Source organism: Phoxinus phoxinus, assembly GCF_949152265.1.
Source record: "Phoxinus phoxinus genome assembly, chromosome: 24".
In the NCBI taxonomy this organism is placed as follows: domain Eukaryota; kingdom Metazoa; phylum Chordata; class Actinopteri; order Cypriniformes; family Leuciscidae; genus Phoxinus; species Phoxinus phoxinus.
In genome coordinates, this window is record NC_136899.1 from 25022668 (window position 1) to 25039717 (window position 17050).

At 39.2% G+C, this 17050-nt stretch overlaps 1 protein-coding gene across 1 annotated transcript in view; it reads left to right on the top strand.

Moving 5' to 3' along the window:
• Positions 1 to 275: 275 nt before the first annotated feature.
• The window catches only part of LOC306993027 (partitioning defective 3 homolog), a gene marked incomplete at its 5' end in the record, with an annotated part of 169959 nt that continues 153184 nt past the window's right edge, over positions 276 to 17050 (top strand). Inside the window, 3 exons of the mRNA XM_079602458.1 lie at positions 276 to 330; positions 467 to 593; positions 818 to 935. Coding sequence (XP_079458584.1) covers positions 276 to 330; positions 467 to 593; positions 818 to 935 — 300 coding nt within the window. The remainder of the gene's footprint in view (positions 331 to 466; positions 594 to 817; positions 936 to 17050) is intronic.

Here is a 17050-nt window from a genome sequence, read left to right on the forward strand (position 1 = left end):
TGAAAGCTAGACAAAGAAGATGCACTTTTAAACGTGTTTAATTTAGAATCGGAGCGAGTCTAATGTTAGATGGTAGACTATTCCATTTATTCTGTGCTGTCACTACAAAGGCCAGATCCCCCCTTCACTTATACCTAGTCCTTTGAACAATTAAAACTGGTCAGATGTCCTAGGAGGCTTGTGCACCTGTAAGAGCTAGGTATACAACCTTGGACCACCAACAAACCAGCTACCTGACCAACATTAGCCGCTTTGACCTGGTTTTTCCAGTAGGTATGCCACTGCTCCCTCTTCAGAACAGACTCAGCACCACTGTGAAGGTCATTGAATGTGTGTCTGTGTGTGTGTGTGAGAGAGAGACTTGGCAAGAAAGACAGGTTCAGGCCTGCAATACCAGACTGCTTCATCCATCAAAGGCTTGATAAGGAGAATGTTTAATTACACGTCTTCACCCGGTGATCCAAAGCCTCCACACCGAGCCACCGGGCCTCCTCCACCTCCCTGCCCGAGGAGATCTCGCTCCCTGGGACACTGAGCGCTGAGCCACCCACCCTCCCCTGCCCACCTCCTCCACGTCTGAGAGCCGAGATTCAGTAAGCCGATCCAGCAGTAAATCAATACTGGCCTAATTCTGAATAATTGAGGTTATTACAGTGCTGTCATGCTCCCTGTGTGAATTCCCCATCGCACAAGTGGGGCCTCCTCGAGTCTATCCCCTCCCCTCTCAACACGCCGCAAATTCAGATAATTAAAGATTGAAAAATGCTCCTTTTGTTTTTTCCCTTTGTCTTGCGCGCTCCACTTTTGATTTTGTCAGGCGCGATCGTGCACATCCTCTGCGTGTGATCTTTCAGCAGGAGATCTCGCCTCGGCTTGCTACTGTGTTCCTCATCTACTTCCTGTTTACCTGGCAACAGTGCTATCCCAGGCTGGTGGTTTGTTTCTCTTTATTCCTCCGTACTGTACAGCATTGGTGGGTACCATGTTTCAGAGGTGCACTAGAGGGCACAAGATGCATATGAAAGATTCAGTTTGGGGGGGAAAGCTGCTGAGAACCAGCTGAACTTAATTTTCATTCCACACAGAGAGCTTGTGAAGAACAGTTTTGAAAGAATATTTTATAAGACCTTTTATAAAACAACACTGCATGCACTGAAAGCTTGACTATGTTTATTGTTTTGTTTGCAGTTATCAAAAAAAAGAAGAATGAAATATCTATATACACATAACCATATATTTGCAGACATTGCAGTATACTTAATTTTTGATTTAATCGTTGAGTAGTGCTCATCCAAAGGCACACCAGGGTAGTTTTGTCAGATTGTTGTCCTGCTGTGAAGGGAATATTTGTGTAAACTTGAGTCTGTCTGTGTGTGGTCTGGTGCTCAGGGATCAATGTTGACTGTCTCTGAAAGATTTTTGCCTCTGCCTCCTTGTGTAATAATGATGATATTAATAATAATATTAATAATGTTGTCAAATATTGTAACATTTTAAATAGATTTTTTTTAACAATATCCAATATTTGTTGTTATGCTATTATAATGCCTTTTTAATTTTTTTAATTAAAATATTAATTTATTTTATTTACAATGAAACAAGAAAAATATTTGCAAAACAATATACTGTAGTGTTTTATAAAATATTGTAATTTACAATAAAAATGTATAATGCTATTTTTGAAAATCTAAGGAATTGTAGATCACACTTTTTTTTCTGTCATAGTGAAGACATTTAATTGAAATCCCATTGTAGAGCTATGGATATTTTCTGTCCACTAAACCTTTGCCTAAAATCAAATAAAAAAAATAAAAATAAAAACATACATACATACATACATACATACACACATACATACATACATACATACATACATACATACATACATACCTACACACATACATACATACATACATACATACCAGTACATACATACATACATACATACATACATACATACATACATAGCAGTACATACATACATACATACATACATACATACCAGTACATACATACATACATACATGCATACATACATACATACATACATACATACATACATACCAGTACATACATACATACATACATACATGCATACATACATACATACATACATACATACATACATACATACATACATACATACATATCTATATAAATAAATCTGTGTTTTAATTCAAATATTATTTTCTACATTTCAGTACGCTATTTTTCTTATGGGACCACAGACTGTTTCCTGCAATGTGCATTTAGGTCACAAACATTGTGTACAGTATGCATCGTCACTTTCTCCGAGTGTATTTCAAATCTCAGCTTGTACTGTACATCACCTGTCCAGTCAGATAATATAATTTTTTACAACAGAGTACCGCACTGTCGCCTCTCCAAACACACCGGGTGTTCTGAGGACGCTCACTGAATGTTCTGAAGTGAAACCATGCAACTGAGGTGTCATGGCACTTCAAGCCTCAGACTAAAGCCCAGCTCCTCAGACGCAGACAGACGGGTACAGCGCAGACAGACAGCACAGCGGCAGTGTGTTAGGAGTGTGTCAGAGGTGGCAAGCCAGTGCAGTGTCACACACATCCAGGGCTGTTATGACACTGACAGTCGTGTTCATAATCACTGCAGGGCCACACACTCACTGCTGACTGAAAGCCCAGCGCCAAAGCACAGCCAGCCAGAGACAGGAAGGCGTCTTACATTTCCATGGAAGGCAGTGGTTAGATGTGTTGTTGTTGATGGGTGGAATGTGTCGACAATAAAAGCGAAAGTGCTAAAACACAAAGTCAAGTCAGAGATGGCCATGATCTTGCCTGAGTATTTCAATATGCAAATATTGCATTGCAAAGAAAGTGAAGACCAACTGATCAACACATTCAAAATTGTAAGCAAGCCATGCTTTGTTTACGGTTTGTATATTCTCAATCGTAGTTTCGGATTCTCTTTTTGAATGACCACTACTGCCCCCCTGCTGGTGTAGACGGGTATTGCCAGCAGCCATATCACCCTGTAGCCCAAGACTGGTTTCCCACTGAAGCTAAGCGGGGCTGAGCCTGGTTAGTACTTGGATGGGAGACTCCTGGGAAAACCAGGTTGCTGCTGGTAGAGGTGTTAGTGTGGCCAGCAGGGGGCGCTCACCCTGTGGTCTGTGCGGGTCCTAACGCCCCAGTGTAGTGACAGGGACACTATACTGACAAAGAGCACCGTCCTTCGGATGAGACGTTAAACCGAGGTCCTGACTCTCTGTGGTCATTAAAAATCCCAGGATGTCTTTCGAAAGAGTAGGGGTGTAACCCCGGCATCCTGGCCAAATTTGCCCAGTGGCCTCTGTCCATCATGGCCTCCTAATCATCCCCATATACTGATTGGCTTCATCTCTGTCTCCTCTCCACCAGTAAGCTGGTGTGTGGTGGGCGTTCTGGCGCAATATGGCTGCCGTCGCATCATCCAGGTGGATGCCGCACATTGGTGGTGGTTGAGGAGATTCCCCCCTTCTATGTAAAGCGCTTTGAATGTCCAGAAAAGCGCTATATAAATGATGAATTATTATTATTATTATTATTACCTCTCTTGCTAGTCGGCCGTTGGCTGTAGTGTTTACAATGTGTTCAAGCGCAACTTTCCGGCCCAGAGGCAACAACACACTTGCCTCTCGTCGCCGCTAGTTCTTTGATGTCGGTTTGCCGTGTCACGGTCTTAACATGAAAAACAAAAAAATCACTTATTTTTCCCCCTTCTTCTTTTACCCTAATCGTTGCATTCTCCACGCTTTTTCACCCGCTGTTCTGCTTTTGCTGTCGAGCTGTCTGTGTGTGCACCAAGTTGCTTGTATCATCTCACTGTTCCTCACTTGTTTGCTGTTCGTGAAACTTTTTTGTGGCCCCTATAAAACAAATCGATTCCTTCAGGCTAAACCTCAGACGTCATGTACAGGATTTATTTTGGCTTAAGAAAGTTTGGTAGTATAAAGTAAGGAGGATGGATGGGGGGAAAACTGGTGAACCCGCCTTATCCATAGTGTATGAAGGGCTGGGAAACTAGAACTGGTTACAGTTTTTAAAGAAATACTGATAATTAATGACATTTTGGTTCCAATATCATAAATATTGTTAATGAGAGTCACTTTATGAATTGGTAAAAAAGACTCCCCAAATTAGCCGTAACCCTCTGTGTCGTTTTTTCTTCTTCAATAAAATGATTGCATTCTAATTTAGTTCGATACTGTTTTTTTTATTTAATATTTTGTATTTTTAGGAGATTTTATGGTTCTAATTTTTTGCATTTCATCAACTTTTTGCATTTTATGCATTAATTATAATCCCTTTATTCAATTTTTGAGTATGGACCTGAAAATAAAATGTCCAACTTAAACTGTCATAAATCTTGAATGCTTTTAAACACAAGCTTAAGTTTGGTCTCTTTTTAAAGATGACACTTGCCAGATTATGGTTGAAGTGGAATAAAGTTTGAAAAAGTGAACTTGAAAAAAGTTGTTTGTGTTAATGAAAAAACATACAGTAAAAATGCCATTTTCAAGTTTTATATGACATATATATTTTCCAAAACATATTTTACTTTGAGCAAATCAAAGCCATACATTTAAAAAAGCTGTTCCAAGTTTGAGGTTGATATCTCACAAAATGAGCGTTCAGTAAGAATGTGTTTGTGCGCAGTACCAAACGCTTCCACTAGATAAGATGTGATCAACACGAGTGTGGCTATATTTTTCAGGACCATTTAAACTTTTTGAATCCTACATGATTTATTTTGTGTTCACACAGCAAGTGTCAAAACCTTTACCAAGTTTCGTACAATTCAAAGAGTTCAAAAATTCTAAACAAAACATAACAAATGTTGGTCAAGATTAACCACACAGCGCCAGAGGATTGAACTAAATGTTGATTTAAATTGACCTAAACACTCTCAATAGTTTGTAGTGGATCTTGTCAAGTCATGTCCAATTTTAAATGAAGCGAGAACCATTAAAGCTTTTCATGCGACACTATATTGTTAAAGATTCACATTCCGAAGAGTTTTCTTTTAAAAATATATAGTTTTAGAAGGAGTGTGCTTTTCAAAAGTACTTAAACGATCGTCATTTGATTGGTTAAGGAACTGGAATCACTGAATTTCACTCACTCGCTGTTGACACATTTATTTGAATCAGATTTTGAACTGATTCATTGGAAAAGTTTGAACTGATTCACAGAAATGAACATTGTAGAACTTGCCTCTATGTGACAAGTAGCAAAACTGGTCTAATGACACTTTTTTTTTTAGAAAACTTAATAGCCAAATAAAAAAAAATGGATTCAAATAATTGCAATATGATGTTGATTAGTCTCATTTCACTCTTGTGAATATGTTGTGAATATATAGCAACATATACTACTGACGTAAGAGCGCTGCTTTTGAAAGAAGTTGTATTGGCTAGATTCTGTGAGAGACGAGCTGAAGCATTTATAAATATAATGTGAGGGACGGATTATATGTGGCCTGTGGAAAGCGCTCTCTCTCTTTCTCTTCCTCATATATTCTCTCCCAGTGGAGATTGTGGCTGCAGATGTCGGGTAATGACAGGGGTTTCCCTCGAGGCCATGTCGACCCAGACAACCAGACCTGCGTGTGTGTGTGTGTGTGTGTGTGTGTGGCTCACAGTGCAGGTAAACGTATCAGCCAGCATCTCTCAATCTGAACTGAGGAGAGGAAGGCCACGCTGAAGCCTTTCTCTGGCTTTAGACTTGCAGGAAATATTGCAATGTCATTTTTTTTTTTAAATGCAAAATTAAAAAAGCAATTTTTATCTTTTTTTGGGGTTATTAAGTTTCTTAAAGAGTGTATGAATACTATAAATATGCTTTCTGTCAGTGTCACATAATCTTTCAGAAATAATTTGATGAAATCATATGATTTGGGGCTCAAGAAACATTTCTGATTATTGTGCTGCTTCATATTTTTGTGGAAACCATGATACATATTTTTTTTTAGTATTCTTTAATTAATAGAAAGTGCAAACTAACTAAATTTAATTGGTATATAAATCTTTCGGAACATTATAAAAGTCTTTATTTTTAAATAAATTGATCAAATAGTCAATTATTTTTATTTTATTTTACATGGAAAAAACATGTTTCTCTCTTAACCAGGTAAAGCCTGGTATATGAAATAATAGTCAGAAAAAAATATGTATTGACCATTTTATGGAACATTTAGACACAAATGTTTATATATTCAAGTAAACTGAAGTTGCTTTAGTCCAGTAAGTGTTCATCCTAAACAATTACTAACAATATAAAAGTTATTCTTACGATTACTATGTGCAGTGCAGATTTCACAGCAAAAAGACACGAGCTGAAGGTGGACGTACAATCATACTAAAGCTTTTACATTTAAAACATTATAAACTATCAATCAGATGACAGAAACCTGCGTATTAAATATTATACAGTGGGCAGAAGGTTAATACTTGTCTTCTCATTGATGAGTATCTGTGTGAGACACTTGGAGAACTTGAGAAACTGTTAGTTACACAGCCGGACTGGACATGGCAGATTAACTGACTCTTTACCAGACGTCAGTTCACACGAGACTATTACCTTATTTTCAGGGCATTTTACAGTCTTATGGTAATCTTTCCCAGCGCATCTGTAAAAGTGAGGAATAATTACTGCCGTGGCTGATTCGGACAGCATTAAAAGCATGGAGAAGCTCTGGTAATGATTACATTCCCCCGGTTCACTATATAAACCTAATCCCGTTCGATTCGTTTTTCCCCCGCTTTCCCTCCCTGACCTTTTCTTCTGCCATTGGTTCATTTGTTCTAGTTTCTCAGCAACTCTTTTCTGGCTCTCTATTACGGCCCTTGACAGTGGAGAGGCAGCGCAGAGACTTTCACGAAATGTCCTGTAGCACTTCATGTGTTTGATGATTATGGTCATTTTCGGGGTCTCCGCACGCTCAGACTCTCTCATCTCCCAGAATTCAACTCTCAGTAATAGAGGTCAGGCCCGTGTCTGTCTGATTTCACCCGCGCCGGCCTTCTTCTGATGAAACCACTGCTCCAGGTGTGACGGCATCGCAATACCAAACGCTGGTGGTGGCTCATTGTCATTTCTCTGAACTATAACTTTAACAGGGCCGTACTTTTACCTGTCATTCGATTGCTAAATGACCCATCCGGATGGATTCTCACCCTTTCTTCGGCCCGGATGAAAGCCTCAGATGATGGGACACTTATGCCTCTGTGTGGAAACCAAGTCTCTCTCTTTCTTCGGTTCCTGCTATTCACGGTTTCACAGACAACATTGAGATCTCGACACACCGGTTCTCAATCCCAGCCTGAACTTATTACTTTCAGAGAGGATTGGATTCAAAGCCTGTGTGTGATGTAGTGCTTGAATCCTGAGAGACACTGGGAAGTGTGCTATTCATTCACTCAAGGTTAAATGTAAGAGTCTCGGGAAGACAGGATAATGGGTGATGGTGATGTTATATATATGAACTCTTTCACTGTGGAAAACTGTTTCATGCGCAAGAATTTTACTCCAGTGCTAATTCAAATTGTAAATGCATACTGTAGGTATTTTGAACTGTTTCCATGTGGAAAACGTTTGATATGTCTATAAGTAATGGACATGTCAGAGACTTAAGTTACAAAGAAGTTTTTACTTTTTAGTGATTTGGAAATATCATGGGATCATTTTATGTTTTTTTTTGTATTAATTAATTTAGTTTTAATTATTTTTTTATATTTTGATAACACTTTTTTTTTAGAAAAACATTCAAATAACCTGATAAACACATAAGTGTCATGCAATCATTTCAGAGACATTTCAGATGGATGGATGGATGGATGGATGGATGGATGGATGGATGGATGGATGGATGGATATATGGATGAATGGATGAATGGATGGATGGATGAATGGTTTAAAATGTGTCTCAAGACTTCTATATCCTGATCTGTTCTCTTTGACGTCCACCAAGTAGTAGTTTTCCAGATCTAGTTCACTGAGGCTGGCGAGATGCGTTCACACTGACTCCGTGTCAAACTGTCACAGGTGTTCGTTCACTGCTGATCTGAGTCTCACACACACACACACACACACACACACACCGAGAGTCCGTCAGCCGAGTGAACGGATGATCACGCTTGCATGTCAAGGACCCGCTCTCGGCCCACACGCGCTCGGAGGAGGAATAGCTCTGTAACTGTCCTGAGCGTCTGAGCTTTTCTTCTGCTTTCCATCTTCTGTCTCTCCCTCAGCTGCCTCGTCCCTAGATGCTGATTTTAATTACTTTCTTCTCAGATTTTCTGCATATCCAATGAAGGATTGAAGGGCACATCTTCTGACGAGCACTTTTTTGTATTGGCTCTTATAATGCCGGCGTTTGAACTCAGGAATGCTAATACACGCAATAGAGGCTGCGTGTGTGAAAGAGAGACGTGTACGCTGCGGTTTGAATGTGAATAAAGAAGAGAAAGAGAGGAGAAATGAGAGACTGCATACTGAGGAGCCCGCTGTTGGCAAACTGATTTGATTTATTTTATTTCCTAAAGGCGGTTGGCAGGAATGACACCTGAAAGTGCTTTTGGAAACTATATTTAGACAGCATGATAAATCGGGACACTGAGTGAATCAATAGAGTATCATAAACAAGAGTTCAGTTGACTAAGTGAGAGTCTGTTGGCGCTCGTGCTAGCAATTCATTTTATGTAAACACAGAGTATCGTATTATTAAAAACCTTCGCTCGGATTATATCTTTCGTGTCATGCAGGGATCGATTGTGCCTAGATATTCAGTTCAAGTTTTCCTTTTGTTCACTCTCGGAAAATCCAGTTAAAATCGACTTCGATGGTTTCTGTGTTTCCCAAGTTGGTTTTATCAGATTCAGGTCATTTTGTGATCAAGATAATGTCGCCTTGCAAGCTAAAAATAAGTGGAAAATTACCTTTTTTGCCCACTTGCCACACATTTTTGTACATACAAGAGTGTACATATATATATTTAAATATATATATATATATATATATATATATATATATATATTGTGAGAAAGTGAACTTCACTTCTCACTGTTGCGCACCCCCGCAGTGACTGTGAATGGCGTTACCCGCGAGAGCGGGAGAGACTCTGGACTGTTGTACACATGCACATACACCTATACATCCTTGATAAATGAAATTATACATTGTGCAGGCTAATTGTGTTTAAGGGAAGGCTGTCGCGGGGCAAGGCGCCATTAACGCATTCGCGTTCATTTGTATGTAGCGCGGTTAGTCCGTAATATGATTCACAACAGGAAAAACTCATTTGTCACTGCTTATGACTTCATACTTTACCACCTCCATGATATAGTGCGGTACCCACTAGTTCATGTTCCATTTTACTCCCTATTTCTGTCTAAAATTCCTGTTTACTTCATACATATTGCCACTCACGCATTTCCTGCTTCCCGGGCCGGTTCGACTGCTCGTATACGGATGCGCGCGCCGCTATAGGGGCAGTATTTCTCCGCGTCCCACGGCAGAGGGTGCAGAGCATGGTTCACAGGGGAGTTTGTTTGTAGTAATGTCTTGTATGTTTACGTATGGTGTGAATAGGTGGTGGAAATGTTATATATGTAGTTTGTGATATGATGATTTCATAAGAACCTGATATTATGTTTATTTTCTACTTAGTTTATAGCTTATTTATGGCCTTAGGCTAAAGATAATACCCTGATGGTTGGTATGGTCCAATTAGCCCAGGATGCTTTGGCCTACTTAAGAGGGCCTCATTGTGCATTACAGGAGAGTGAGGGTAGGTACTAGCTTGCTGTAAGGCTATGTACTAAGTGTTTGCTGTATTTTTGGGAGAAAGCTAGAAACGTTGTACTTCTTTAATTTATTTCTTTATTTTGTTTTCTTGACTTTTGAGTTAAATATATAAATAAACTTTATTCTATTTTTTTGGAACAATTGAGCTCTGGTAAGCGTCTTTTTCCACCTCCACCATCTAACGCCAGTGAGCCTACACATCCCAGTACTTGGGGTGACACTCGGTACCTCACATATATATATATATATATATATATATATATTCCATCCTGCTGACTACCATTTCAGATTTTGCCATTATACAAAACACACACACACACACACACACACACACACACACACACACACACACACACACACACACACACACACACGTAATGCTGTATATAAAATGTTGTATAAATTGTATAAAAGTTAAACTATCATAGTTTAGAAAAAAAAGTTTTACTTGACTATAGCTAGAAATGGGTCACAATAGATTACTAGTCATCCAAAAACTAGCTACTATTATTGAGGTTGACTATTTTTTCTGAAGTGTTGACTTTTTAGTTGCTCTACTGACAGTGTGCTGCTTTTAGACCCATTTTCAGTGCAAACCTCTCTGAGAACTTATTTAAATGAGTATGAATACCCTATATTCTTTTCTTAGTTACCGTAAGCTATTGTTTGTCTAAACTACACAAAATGAGCAGCTTTTCTCTTCGTTTGAAAAGATATCACTGTGGTTAGCTCTCTAAACATGATCCGTATCACATGATGAGCTCTGTGTAAGTGTTAAGATTGTTTTCTCTTGTTGACCTGACTTTCTCGAATCCTCACATCGCAGCAAAAAAGCAGCAACAAGGCTGAGTCCGATCTGAACTTCCCTTCTGGGCCGAATAAAGAGTAATACCGATGGCCAGGGGTTTATTTCATTAACGTGGAGAAGGGGAGGAAAGCTTATTGGAATTTTTACATTCTGTCAGCACTGTGTAGGTAGCAGCAACACGGGCGTAAAGAGGCGAGTGAATTCATTTCCCCCGACTCTCGCAGCTCAAGAGAAACTTCAAAGGCCAGCGCTAAAAATCTTGGCCAAGTGGATTTGAAAGGATGAGTCTCTAATCTGTTTAAACTTTGCTTGCGCCGTGTATTTTCACGCCGCCTTCCCCACCTCCTCCGCTAACTCGTTCTATTTTCCTTTTCATCATCACTTTCAGGTGCAGAAACTACCTGTCTCACTGTATCTGTGTCTCGGTGAATAGAGGTCAACCAAAAAAAGACGTTTTTCTTCTGAACCTCAAAGAGGCGCACGCTAGTTTTGTCATCGAAATTAGGCTCCATTTAGCTTTCAAGCGTTATCTTGCTGCCTCGTTTCCAGCTAATTTTGGCGCCTATCTGCAGGTTCCCTACCGGGCACAAGCACGCAGTGAATGTTCCCCATGTGCCAGCACTTTTGAAATATGTATTAAGGTGAGACACAAGGGGGATTTGGAGCGAGAGGGTTGGACTTATTGTCTGAATATTTGATGTTGTTAATGAGAAGCAGAACAGGGCTAAGCACTCAGTGGGCGCGCGCGAGGAAGGCCCGGGCTACGGGAATAATGGATAGATAAAACGATGAAATATTCAAAGGCTGAAGTGTGATGAGAAATGTTCAGTAAAGCGTGACGGAAACGGGCCTAGGCCTCGCATCAAAGACCTTCAACCGAGAGGACTTTTGTGTGACCGTAAAGTTTATACTTTGGGAGACTTAAGAGCGTTGCGTAAGAGTAGAAGTTATTCCACAAAAGGCGACGGGTTCTCGTCTCGTTTCTTGTTGTGGGTGTCATTGACAAATGGCGTGAGATAGCAGTTTGATGGATGTTTGATTTATGGAAGGAGGTGGAGATCTGGAGCTAAAATGAAAAGAGTTGGTGTGTAACCTTTCAGAGGAGGAAAGTAAATGAAATATCACTCCTTTATGGATGCCCTTGCAAATAAATGATGACAAATGCTCAGCGTTGGAGAGTAGAGAAAGAGAGAGATGCTAGATCTGTGAATAAGACATGTTCCTCGCCATGTTTACCGTATATAACTATGGTTTTGTTTCGAGATGGTATCAAGGTTTTTAGACCGCATGATGGCAATGGTAATACCATGATATGTCCGTTAAGCTACTATGCAAATATGTGTTGTTTGAATATACTATTATTATATTATGTTGTAAATATTATATAAGCATAATTGTGATGTGTTTTTGATTTAGCCAGTGAACTACATTCATTCATTCATTCATTCATTCATTCATTCATTCATTCATTCATTCATTCATTCATTCATTCATTCATTCATTCATTCATTCATTCATTCATTCATTCGTTCATTCGTTCATTCGTTCATTCATTCATTGGTCAGTGAAATAAAGTGCTCATCCATCGTAACGTCTTCATACCAAAAATTACCAGTATGTGTGTTTTGAGTCGGTATACATGTGTACCGAACAAATGCAGCATTGTTTTAAACATTGCACGTGTTGAACTTTATATGAAACTCCTAGTTTTATAGATATCTTTGTTTTAATGAATCAATATCGATTCTATAAAGAGCTTATCACAGTAGATTGTAGTTCAGGGTTTGGTGTTGAACCGTCGCACTGTAGTATAAACGATATAGTGTCATTTCTATCAGTTTCACTCATTTGTGGAGTCAGACGTTGTGTATACCATCATTGTCATGATTACCTTGTTTCTCTTATATTGATATACTTTTGTCTTGTTGTGCCTTTGTTCATTTCCTGTCGGTTTAGTCTCTGTTTCCTGTGTTTGCGTTGCTGTCTTGTTAGTTTATTATAGTTCTGTCAACTAATCACCTGCACCTGTCTATCATTAGTCTCTTGTCATCTAGTGTATTTAAACCCTCAGCCGTCCTCTGTTCATTGTCTTCATCAAATCTTACTGCTCAATGTAATGCTGGATCCTTTTGTTGACCCGTTCATATTGCCAGCTCTCATCCTTTACAAAAAAATCCTTTGTTATTTTCTTAATGTCCAGTTGAATCCGTAATTGGTGAAATAAATGCTGGGTAAATGGAAAGAAACAGAAATGGCAGAGTGATTTTAGATCATTTTGCATAACAGAAATAAAGCCTGGTTAAAACCTGTTGCAATTTGCTGTGAACAACTGACATACTGGTTTTGGCTGAACAGTGCACACCATATGTTCTTTGATGACCCTTCATTAGGACCGAACTGCAATTCCCATTGAACATTTTCGATTAGAAGCCCATTAAATTAACCACCCTTGAAACCCTGGCAAGTCTGAAGCACTTGGCGATGTTGTCATAAGACTGAGTTTAGGAGGCTGGCGTAAATGGATATGCGATATGGACGATTGTTTAGCGAGCAGATGTGTTTTGTTGTTTGTAACCAAATGTTGTCCGTGAGCTGGCCTCACACACTCAGTATGCTTGCACTTACTCTTTGTCAATTGTTGAGGCTTTGAAAGCACATTCATTCAAATATGAAGCTTGTTTCTGATGTGGAAAAGACGCAGATTGCATTACTGGTGTGTGCTTAATCATTTATTTAAAAAATCCTCTTTTCTTTCTACCATCATGGGAACAAAAATAGTATATTTTTACTTTCATCCATAAAGTTTTAGTAAAACATTGACTTCCTTTGAGTTGCCAGAGGCCTAAAGCTTGAACGCTGGGTTATATTGAAGCTGTTTGATGCGTTGTGGTTCTGCTTTTCTGCCGTGTTTGTTGTTTGTTTACTTTATTTCACTTGCTTCAGATTTTTCTAGTCCGTAATGTTCCTTTTTTTATAGCTGGTGATGAGTTTTTTCCCTCCTTTCCTTATTGCCCAGAGGAGTTTGGTAGAGGTTTCACACAAATGATTCACTCACATTAATCCCACAGCCTTGAGCTCCTTGTGGATTCACTTACAAAGTAAAAAAAAACCCTGACAACTGATAAAACTTTGACCACTCGTTTATCCGGCCAATTGGAGGTTTCGCCGTGAGCCAGTCTATTGAGCCACGACGACTAATCAAGTTGAGGTGAGTTACTTTGAGCTTTCTCTGGGTTTGTGCGATACCGCCGCCAGAGGGTTGGTCGGTCCACTTTCATGGTTCAGTCTTTAAATACTTGTCATGCTCCTATTGAAATGTAGTTTGGAGGTGAGAATTTGATGAGGAATAAAACTTTATTAATCCTCAGCAGGGTTTGCTCGGAGGAAATTGGCGTTCAGAGCTGCCAGGCGAGTCATTTCAAGGCCTGTGCCGTAATTGTAGGCATAGCTTCAGGAATGCCTCGCTCCAATCTAGTATTATCTTGTTCACTGTTGCAGCCATTAAGGTCAAAATGACTTGTTTGATAGCAATTGAACGACCATCCGGCTCCAAAAAAGCCTTTTGAAGCACATGATGGTGTTCTGCTTATGCAAATGTCTAGATGTCTCCATTACACATCAATATCTCTGATGAACGTCGACTTCTGATTCATTCTATAGTTGCCGATCACAATGTGCACGTCGATCCGAGACAGATCACACGATATCTTGGCTGTCAAAGTTAATGGAAGAGATCCACACATCAGGGTCCGGCTGTAATCGCCCAGCACTTCCCACCGTGAAAGCTTCCAGATCAAAGAGGACAGACATGAAAGGCGTTGGGAAGATTCACCTCACTTCTTTCCTTGGGTTTTCCTTTTCCTGTTCACTCTGATAATGAGTGCTTGACCCTGCATCATGCATGAGCGGAAGAGTTGGGTGTGACTAAAGCCCAAAATATACTTAGGTTTTTACTTGTATGCTTGGGAATGCGTACAGTGTGCCTCAGGTACATTTCATCATCAGCATAGTAAGCGCACAGATTTTTCAGCTCGCATATACAGTACACCCGTATACACACAACTACAACACACTACTGGAGAAGCAACAACAATAACGGCCATGTTGAAGAGTGCTTGTGTGAAGAGATTCGCAACTCTAGTTTGAATGTGTACAAAGACACTATTATTAGTCATAACGTTTGGAGATAAATAGCACAGACATTGAAGAAAGATTAAACTTTCTAGTGCACATTCGTTGTGCACCTGTGTTCAAGCACGCTATCAAACGTTGTATACTTTGACATTTTACGTTCTCTTTCACAATATGATGTGTACACGTCAAAACTGAAGTGTACTTTAGACTAAACCCGACATGGCCACCAGCATGGATCCAGCAAACATGCCAAAAACTCGTTGCTTTCATGACATTCATGAAAGACACTTACTGTAGGTTTGACTTCAGTTTAACACCTTATTTTTTCATGTTTCAGCTTGTATATATCTCCACATTAATAGTAATTGTGAGTTTTGAACATGAACTCAGCTTTCTAAATATATGTTGTTTATGTGTCTATTCAGAATGAATTACGAGCCGCAACTTTTTTTATTTTGGGCATGTCATTTTTGCCCCACTTGCCAAAATGAGGGGTGTGCAGTAAGGGGTTAAATGTATTAATTTATTAATGAATGAAAGCATCCTGAACTAAATATAGTAACACGTAACAATATGCTTGAAATGCTGAATGCACCAGAAACTTTTTCACGATTTGTTTATGACGGATGTCACCCTACAGGGATTGGCTGTCGCCCCACATTTTTTTGCCTCGCATTTGTTTAAATTTCAGCATTTCTCCGGTTTTTTGAGGTTTCTTGTCACTAACGTCTCTCAGCAAAACGCGACACTGATCCGTCATCCCATATTTGTCACCGGTTTATTTGTAACCGTCATTAGCATTTCAAAACAGTGCAGACAAACAGTCTCTGTTTCTGGCAGGACACGTCCATTCTTATCTTCTTATGTCCATATACACAAACAACAATGAAGGAAGAAAATTGAAGCAAGTATTGTATTGCAAATTTGTGATAGAGCAGAAATAAACTGGGCCTGTAGCACAAACACAGTCCTTGAAGAATTTGTGCACTTAAGATAACAGGCCTGTGGACGCTTCTCAAAACCACACAATCTCTTTGCCTCAGACTGGAGCGGTTCTTCTACGAAGGTCACACAAGCTTTACTTTCAGTCCTTTTTTAAGTTATGTTCTGTGTATGCTTTTCTCTAAAAGGACAAAGAAGACTGTCATGGATGTGAGACATATGCTGGACTTTTTGCTGTATTTGATAGGAATAAAAATGAGTGTTGGTTTAACTGTTAAGTGAGTTTTCCAACAATAGTTCCAACAATTGCACATAAAATGCAACCCTGTGTACAGTCTTCACTTATATGTACAATATCTCTGATATAGTGTTAGTTATTAGTACACACCAATAAAATAATGATTAATTAATGATTCAATGATTAAAGAATGCATTCGTGTGAACTAGAATCTGATTCTGAATCTACATCTTTAGAACACTTTGATTCTTCTGATTGTTAATTATTGATTCTGAGTTGAAATTCAGATTCTCAATTTACTTATTTTGAACGTAATGATTTAATTCAAAAAAGATTTCTTCTGATTCTCAGTCAACTGATTTTGAATTCTAGTTTCAAAATTGTTCTGATTCTACTGATATTATTATTATTAACCTTACTCTCAGTCTATAGATTTTGAATTGTGTCCAATTCTTCTGAATTTGCGTCTACTGAAAATGATTCTAGTTGTGAAACTACTGATTCTTTGACTCTTACTCCATTGATTGGACTGACCTTTACCAGGATAGATCTGGATCTTCCTATGGTCACCTGAAGCTACTGTGCAGAAATGGAAATTGTGGTCATTTCTTATACGCTCTGAAAAGCAGTGTTTTTGTCATTATCTCCCCTCCAGCGAGGACTGATCTGACCCGTGAGGACTCTTGAAACAGCCGAGAGCTGGAGCTGCCAGATAAAACTGCAGTTGACTGCCTATTCATGGAGCTTCAGTGCATTTAGGCCTAAAGACGGGGCTCTTAAGTCCCCATAAATACTGTGCGATTCATAAACAAATACCCCGTTTGATTACAAGAGCAGGCTGAAGTGAGTGTGAGCTGGTTTGCGTGGCAGCTCTCCAGTTGAGGAGTGTGTGCGCAAAAGCAATTGAGTCACACAATTAGCAAACAGACACGCATCTAAACACAAAGACCTGTCAGTCAAAAACAACTGGATGAAAGCCAATGATGCTAAAGAGATTTGTGTCAAGAACTTACTAATTATTATTAGGCTCATAGAATCATATTTTCTCAGCTATTTTAGGCACTTGAATTTGCTAATCTTTTTCAAACAAGCAACACGCTTTAC